An 8,216-nucleotide genomic window follows, 5' to 3' on the forward strand; every position below is an offset into this window, starting at 1 on the left:
TCGCGGAGGTTTGTCATTCAGGCAGCTTTGTAATACGTCACATCTTGGCGCACCTGGGAACTCCCCGACCTCCGTCGCGTTCGGGGCAGCGGCCTGGACTTGAAAGTGGAGTCCGCGATTCCCGTAGCGCAGATTTGGGGATCCCGCTCCGATTACCTTACCTAAGCCTATGAGAACCCGTTCCTACATGGATGATTACCTCAGCTTCTCACTCCGAGTCGAGGTGCTGCACCTTAGGTTCCATCTTTCCATGCCGAAGGACCCCACAGCAGGTAGGTGCCTTAGCCTCCAGGAACGAAAGAGCGCAAAGTGTCTCATCTTCATTGCGTGCCTTACCTAAGCCCTGCCGGAAGTGTCTCGTATTAGGTAAGGCGGACAACAGCTCCCGTCGCCGCTGGCCAGTCACTGTAAGGTTTGGTACGAAGCACTGCGTAAGGTACCTGAGTGTTTAGTTGTGTGGCTCGAGTGTTCGGTTCCAGCTTCCAATGAGCTTGCAATCGCGTTCGTGTCCTTTCAACCCTCCTGGAAACCCAAAAAAGCTGCCAGTTGTGCTAAACGCAGTCTCGAAGCTCCCTCCCCAGCAACCCAAGAATTCCAACGTCACGACGCCAAAACATCGCGGACCCAAACAAAACGACACGTCACGAAGACGCTCGACGACGACGACGACGAAAACCACCAGCGTGCAAGGCGACCTGCACCCGCCTGATTACAACCATCCGATAAGCTGTGCGCGCGCTGTCACTGGCAGCTCCAAGCTCCCTCCGAGTTGAAGCTCCCTCCCGCCCCAAATCGTCACTCGCGATCCATCGCCTCGCCGCAATCAACCTGTCACGATGCTCAATCTCTTCCGCATTGCCGGTACGTGTCGCCAAAATCCTCGATACTACAACTGTTCGCTCCGGGGACTAACATGATGGGCTTGCAGGGGACTTGTCCCATCTTGCCAGTATCGGCATTCTCCTCCACAAGATGGTGCAGCTGAACGTGAGCTTTTCGATTCCCGCCATGTCGTCACACCCAGGGCCCTGATCTAATTCTTTCTCAGAGCTGTTCTGGTATTTCGTTCAAGTCGCAAGCCCTTTACTTCCTGGTCTACATCACCAGGTACCTTGGTAAGCCTCCATTGCCTTCCCTTCTCTCCGCTTGACCTAAACTAACCAGCGTTTGTTTGCCCCCCTCAGACTTGTTTACGACCTCTAGTCTATGGAACCTCGTTTTCAAGATCCTCTTTATCTCTTCCCAAGGGTACATCGTTTACCTGATGACGACCGCCTACAAGCCAACCAACGACCCCAACCAGGATACCTTCCGCGTCCAGTACCTGCTCGGCGGAGCTGCCGCCCTGGCCATCATCTTCCCCTACTCGTACACCTTCTGGGAGATCTCCTGGACCTTCTCTATCTGGCTCGAGGCCGTTGCCATCTTGCCTCAGCTCTTCATGCTTCAGCGCACTGGCGAGGCCGAGACCATCACCACCCACTACCTATTCGCCCTCGGTATCTACCGTGCCCTGTATATCCCCAACTGGATCTACCGTTACTTCACTGAAGTGAACCACAAGGTCGACTGGATCGCCATTACCGCCGGTATCATCCAGACTATCCTTTACAGTGACTTCTTCTGGATCTACTACACCAAGGTGATGAAGGGCAAGAAGTTCAAGCTGCCCGTTTAAAGTCGTCCTCTCCTACCCACGAGGTTTCGCACGGCTTCCGACCTGGAAACATCCGCCAGGTTGCGGACGCTGCGGAACACAGAGTCATGGGCTGTAACAACAAAAGCTATGAACAAGCGCTGGAGCCAAATGGCGGACCATGACCTTGTTCTTATTTTCGTCCAGTCTCTCAACAAGTATTGGGATGTTCTCAGGCACACAACGCAAAACCAGAAAAAAAAGGGTTTGGCCTCAGGTTCAAGGATAGGGAATATCCTCCGCGACGGATGGATGCATGGCTGGCGTTGGGAGATATGGTTAGTTTTTTGCATGGGCGGCCAGACAGGCAGGAATCCAATCCACGCACAGATGGATGTGTTGGTTGAGCTGCTCACAATGTGCCCACAGATCGGCATGATCGAGAACGAACAGAAAGAAGACCGGGACACCCACTGGTATATAGATGGTCAATGTGAAGAACGTTTCCAAATTTCTACAACCCTCACGCTCGCGCTTGCGCAACATGTTTCTCCCCACCCATCCACACTCACCTTACTCAACGCTCTTCACAATCGCAAACACGCAACTCGCGCACGCACTTCTCAGCGGCTATGGCACGCGTTTGGTGACTCGTTCTTTTCGGTTAGTTCGCCGGCTTCCGAAATCTTGTTGCGGTTCTTGGGACGTCGAGTAAAGGTCTGTCCCTGTTGGCTTATAAGTTTTCGTTGCCTTTGCCTAACTTGGAGGGGGAACCAGATCTTGAACAAGGGCAATCTGGTGTGGTGGCAGTCGGCGGACGATTCAAGGTAATGGATGTCGCCATCGGTTCCTTTTGGTTCCCCCGGCCACCCCGACCTTTCGACCTTGACTTGCTCCCGGGTCCGAGTCAAGTGACCCTGGACAGGGATATGCGACACCAAGGAGCCTAAGGATCGACGCTGTTGGAAGACGATCCCTTAATTGTAATTCTTCTCCGCCTGGGAGCCTCAACGGACCAGGGATTCAGTCCAACTTTGGCTCTTGAGACAACACCAAGCTCGGAACGCAGCCGAAGGTTGATGCCGCTGGCGCAACAAACACCTCCCAACTGCAGGCATAAACTTTTCTGTCGTTTCTGTCAGCGTGCTGTTTCCGAATTCACTTGTGAAACCATGCATGCATTACAGCCAACTGGGCTCTGGGCGTCTGACCGAATAAGAAGATGGGACGGTGGCGCGCTAATCTGATCCCCCCCAGTAGGCGGCTGCCACTATCGTGACGAAAGAAGCCGCCGTGTGGCCCCGTCCCTCAACCCTCAACCCTCAACCCTCCTCCCCAGGTTCCTACTCCAATGAAGCCGACTGGATTATCTGGGATGTGATATCGGCGAGGAGACGGGGCCAACGAGTCTCGACCCGCGCCGGCGTTGCCCAGGTAGGCTGAAAGCCGTGGGGCTCTTATTCTTCGATGGTTAGGATGAAGCGGGCTCATGGGCCATAACATGGGCGAGGGCCGCTGACCGGGCCGCCTGAAGCCTGTTCTTCTCTGGTTTGGTCTTTTTCTTGTGTTATTCCTCTCCAGTTCGTTTTGAGTACTCTTGCTGATTATTAGTCTTCTTGTTAATGGTGATTTGAGATTTGCTTCTTTCGTTCGGACTACCTACTACGGATAATATGATTACGGTGAAGAGGAGGAACACATAATTCGACGACAATGAAATCATGGTGAAGGCTTGCCTCCCACGAATAGTACTGCTATGTGTTCTGGCCTCACTTATGTTGGCGGCAGTCGCGGCGGATGAAGGAAGTGGGCGAAGAGCAAGATGGGTGAACAACGGAGGAGACCACAGGTCACCGGCGGAACCTCAAAGGAGGAGGAGGAGGGGGGCAGGCCATGATATGGTCGAGGACTTATTGGGCAAGAGGGTGTTGCCGCCGACGGCATCAACAGATGACAACAAGCCGGCCCGCCTTGAAGACCGTGTCGTGTTATCGGTGCCGACACCAGCGGCTCTCTTCGGGCGACAAGCAATCGACAACCCCATTGACGCCATCAACTCGGCATCTCGATCAGCACAGCAGGCCATTGCCTCGGCATCCCAGTCTGCTCGAGAAGCTATCCAACAAGCAAACGACCAAGTGAGACAGGCCGGAGATCGACAGCGGCAGGCGGAGGAGCAGGCGAGGCAGGCCAACGATGCGGCCACCCGGGCCTCGATATCGGCCAACAATGCCGTCGTCCAGGCACAGGCAAGCGCTAAGGAGGGAATACTCAACGCCCAGAACGCGGCCAAGGAGAGTGCGAGCAAGCAGGTTGCGGACAACTTTGCCATGGTTACGGCGAGTGCGCAGACGCAGCTGGCTTCTCAGGTTGCGAGCATACAAGCCAGTGCCAGCGCAAGTGCTGCGCAAGCCATTGCTGTTGCGACACAATCCGCTAGTGCGGCTATATCGAATGCTCAGCAGCAGGCACAGCAGCAAATTCAAGCTGCGAGAGTACGTGGTTCTTTCGTGGTCACGCCGTGGTCACTCCGTGGTTGTGTGTCATTCAAGACTTCTAACCTTTTAACACAGGACGATGCAAATTTACGCGTATCACAAGCACAAGGGGCCGCAGTTTCAGTTACCCAGGCGGCTCTCGCCGTCGTGGGAGCCATCATTGGCTCATCTCTTCTCACCATACTGGGCTTCTACATCTTTACTCGTTACCGGCGTAACAAGCGCAAGGACCAGACGGCGCGGGAGCTCCGTCGTGAAATCAGCTACCCGAAGCAGAATACTCTGATGACGACAAACGCGCTGGCTATAAACAATGGCTACCCGCAAGATGTCAAGCGTCCAATATCACCGACCCGTCCAGAAACAGCACGTACGACGGGGTCATCTGGAGGCATGGGCTACGCGGTCAGTGATTTCGGCGATGGGCAGCCCAACTTTTCTCGACAGACGACTTTTGTGAGCAGTACCGCGCCGCAGATGGGCATGGGTACGATACAGAGGGAACAGTCGGTGTCGAGAAGGCCGGTGCCGCCTTCGCCCAAGAAGCCGCCCTATTCTCTATTCCCGCCAAGGTCTAGGGATGGCACGCCGGCGACGTCGTTGCCTGCCACCCCGGCCCCTGCGCGAGATCGAGAAAAGGAGGCCCCCCCTCCTCTCACGATTAATCCAGGCACAGGCCCACCGCCTGCATCAGTACAAGCACAGGCACAGGGTCCGGCAAACAATGAAAAGCTGGATAGGGTGGACGAGGAAAGCGATGAGTTTGGGGAGGGCACAAAGAACTGGTTGAGACGGACGCAGACCGTGAGTCCGTTTGGGGACCTGGCAGATACCCCGACAACGGAGAAGGATCCGAATTGGCCATTTGCGAGGTCTAATTCGCCGCCTCCGCCAACAAGATGAGAGCGATGGGCCTAGAGGCACGCGGGGTTGAAAATGGTACAGGAAGGGAGAGCCACCGACGGTGGTTCTCAATTCATCGATTGACAGGTATCAGAAAAGAAACGGAAACTTTCTAATACGCTCAGATTTCCCTGGGCAACTTTCATTATTCCATTGTTCTATTATCTATTCCTCAGGGTCATGATACCCAAACGTTCATATTTTTACTTGAAGTATAATACAAAAATGTATTATGATGGTATGACATTCATGCAAGACGAGAGACGGAGGTCGTCAGTAATCGCCCGCTTCTTCCGCCATACGATGAGTGAGACAGAGAGAGAGAGGGTGGGTGGTCTGGTGTCCGTGTGTCTTGCTGGTGTGTTGGATCGAAGCTTGGCAACAGAGAGTTTGGTCTCAAGTTCGAGGCCGCCTCCACAAAGGACCATCATTGCCGACACCTTTTCTGCCTCGACTACTTTTACCGCAGGTGTTGACGAGGGTGTGTTGCCGAGTAGTCGGGCTCGTATCTCCGGTTGCTGAGTTGACTTTATTCGATGCCCAGAGCCGGCAGCACGTGGGAGAGGAGGATAGTGGAGAGGATGAGGAGGTTGCGGCATCCGCGCCCGTGGGCGAACCGGTTTCTATGCAACTCTGTTAGAGAACTGGTCCCCCTCTCTCCGCAGTGTTTGATCGACGATTGACAGGTGAAGATGACTCTGTATTTCTCCCTCTCTCTCACACATCCTCTCACCCGTGTCACATACACTCTCTTAGATTTCCACTAGTTTTGTGTGTGCGTTTATTTGTATGTTGACGCCATCCTTTGGGTTTCGCTCAAACACCTGATCGCTTACCTCGATGCCCAGAGGTGGAATCTGATGAACGACCGGAGGAACTGAGGCAAAGCTTTTGATCAAAGTCTATCGCGATGCCCAGGATAGACGGTAGGGAAGCGTCGATCTGCACGGCCTCTAGTTCACGTTGTAGGCGATCAATGTCCCTTTCGTTGTGGGCATTGTTATCATCATCGCCGTCATCTTCACAGCGATCCTCGTCTTGTACTTGATGCTGGCCCTCGGCTGCCTTGCGTCGGAGGACGGCGATCTGCTGCTGTAGTTGCCGCGCGAGGTATCGATCCATCTCGCTGGGTGACGAAGATGTCACAGAGATGGCGCCCCGGCGACGAGGCCGTCTTGATGTGGATTCCGGGGGTAAAGAAAAGGAACGGGGCGCGTCATGACGGGTAAGGAATAGGCCATCTGGGACAGAGTGGCTCCATAGACCCGATGAGGAGGTTTTCCGTGATGACGGGCGAGGTGGTGTCCATAGCCACTGGAAGTAGGCAATATCCTCCGCGCGACTTCTTTTTAAAGGTGGTTCTTGGTATTCCTCTTCAACTTCTTCTGCCTGGCGCTTCCTTCGCTGGCTTGTTTGGGCCATGTTGGTGGTTCATGCAAGGACCGGGATCCTCGCTTTCGAGGCTCTCTGTTGACTAGAGGTGATGGCTCTGAGACTCAGGTACCTCTAAGGTTGAACAGCCAGTCTTTCCGATTTGTGAGGTCAATGAAACTAAGCAACGATCTGATGTAACGATGCTAGAGCTTCGAATGAACAATGCCCCGTTGTGGAGTTGAAGAGGTAAGATGAAGTGAAATGAGGTGATGAGACCGTGACTGAAGCTGTGTCCCGGTGCCGGTTTGTGCGCTGGCGGGGTAAAATCGACGGTCCGCCGCCTGGCGCGAGCTTCACGTTCCGGATCGAGCTAAATGGTTTCTCTCGGGGAAACAAAGATGTCCATTCCACAAGTCTGTCTAGCCCTTCTCAGGGCCCATCGTGGCCGCTTTGCATGATTTCTCGGATCCTTGGGACGTAGTATGAAGTTTGGGTCCGGAAAAAAGATGAGACCTGTCATCTCGGTCTCTTCGGAAACGTTCTGGTATAGTTCCCTCTTTTTCCATATCATTACACATCCACACCGGTATGAGGAGGAACTGGTGTCGTCGGTGCTTCGTCCCATCTTTTCTGTTGCGGATGAAAGTTTCAGTCGGTTCGCCAAGATTTCGAAATGCAGATGAGACTGTAACTGCCGGCGGGCTTTTGTCCCGTCTTCACCCTAGCCGAAGCTTGTTATACTATGTGCAGCGTGAACTTGAAGACGGGATGACCCGGCGAGGTGGATCACAATCCGGCGTGACGGTTTTGTAAGCTCGGGTCAAAAACTAGACAATAGTAGCCCTACGTACGTCCACTCGGTATAAAACATGCGGGATACAACATCGCCCCCCCTGTCGCTGGGAACCCGAGAATATCGGTTGCAGGATGATGTGTGCTTCTGAGGCTCTTCTTCCAAATTAGAGAGTGACTCTTCCTTTATCTTGCTGACCAAGACTGCATCTGTCCCAAAAGGGCGTCCGTTGCTCATTTGAGCAATGCATCTGTTAAGGGACCACACCCTATACCGTCTCATATAGGTATGATCACCGGATGGCAGACCCGATCTGTCGAAACGCTAGGCCTGAACTCTCGGCCATTGATGCAATGTTTGTGATGCTATTGCCCGCTCACAACTCTTTACATATAATACTATGCTGGCTATAGATCATGCCGAGGTTCTCCGTCATCAATCTGTCAACCCCGTCAACCGATTCTGAACAAGTATCCCACCTCATAGCCGATGAGGTGACCTCTGCCATCTCGTCTCTTCTGTCGCCCTCAAACTTAGGCCGTCATCCGAATGCGCAAGCCCCAGCCAGAAACACTGAGCATGAGATCTTAGCAAACACCTCTTAGCCAACACCTACTCCTCCGAACCTCGCATCTCAGCTGACGAGCCTCATTCGGCAACATCAATCCTCCATGGCCCAGTTGGCTAAGGCGTCCGACTGTTAATCGGGAGATCCCTGGTTCGAGCCCAGGTGGAGGAGTTCCAACGCTGTTGCGGGTGCTCGCTTTTGCTTTTGCGCTTCCCTGGGGCGTTGCGGCGGCCTTGGTCGGTGACGATGTGAGGTGGTGATGTGGGGAGTCAAGGGACGGTAGATATTTTGCGGGGAATCAAGGTTTCTCGAATGGTGATACACAATGTGAAATGCTATGCTGGGTGGGTATCGAGCAAACTAATCATAATCATACAACAAAGAACACAAGGAGGGCTGGCATGGAAGTTCCCACACACTCCTTCGAAGAGCCAACCGGGCGTA

At 53.8% G+C, this 8,216-nt stretch overlaps 4 protein-coding genes across 4 annotated transcripts; 3 read left to right on the forward strand and 1 right to left on the reverse strand.

Annotated features, from left to right (window-relative positions):
- Positions 1–836: 836 nt before the first annotated feature.
- Positions 837–1,678, forward strand: CTAM01_13714 (ER lumen protein retaining receptor; the record flags this gene model as incomplete). The annotated part of the gene is made up of 4 exons (XM_060529716.1): positions 837–861; positions 929–987; positions 1,049–1,115; positions 1,185–1,678. 4 exons carry the CDS (start codon positions 837–839, stop codon positions 1,676–1,678), a joined length of 645 nt encoding a protein of 214 aa, XP_060375727.1.
- A 129-nt stretch (positions 1,679–1,807) lies between these two features.
- On the forward strand, positions 1,808–2,467 carry CTAM01_13715 (uncharacterized protein; the record flags this gene model as incomplete). The annotated part of the gene is made up of 1 exon (XM_060529717.1): positions 1,808–2,467. One exon carries the CDS (start codon positions 1,808–1,810, stop codon positions 2,465–2,467), a length of 660 nt encoding a protein of 219 aa, XP_060375728.1.
- Positions 2,468–3,411: 944 nt separating this feature from the next.
- On the forward strand, positions 3,412–5,037 carry CTAM01_13716 (uncharacterized protein; the record flags this gene model as incomplete). The annotated part of the gene is made up of 2 exons (XM_060529718.1): positions 3,412–4,131; positions 4,210–5,037. The coding sequence occupies 2 exons, from the start codon at positions 3,412–3,414 to the stop codon at positions 5,035–5,037; spliced, it is 1,548 nt and encodes a 515-aa protein (XP_060375729.1).
- Positions 5,038–5,566: 529 nt separating this feature from the next.
- On the reverse strand, positions 5,567–6,459 carry CTAM01_13717 (uncharacterized protein; the record flags this gene model as incomplete). Its single annotated transcript, XM_060529719.1, has 2 exons — positions 5,567–5,670; positions 5,874–6,459. The coding sequence occupies 2 exons, from the start codon at positions 6,457–6,459 to the stop codon at positions 5,567–5,569; spliced, it is 690 nt and encodes a 229-aa protein (XP_060375730.1).
- Positions 6,460–8,216: the final 1,757 nt, after the last annotated feature.

The sequence above is a fragment of the Colletotrichum tamarilloi genome (assembly GCF_030869305.1).
Source record: "Colletotrichum tamarilloi strain Tom-12 chromosome Unknown Scaffold_102.1, whole genome shotgun sequence".
Classification (NCBI taxonomy): Eukaryota; Fungi; Ascomycota; class Sordariomycetes; order Glomerellales; family Glomerellaceae; genus Colletotrichum; species Colletotrichum tamarilloi.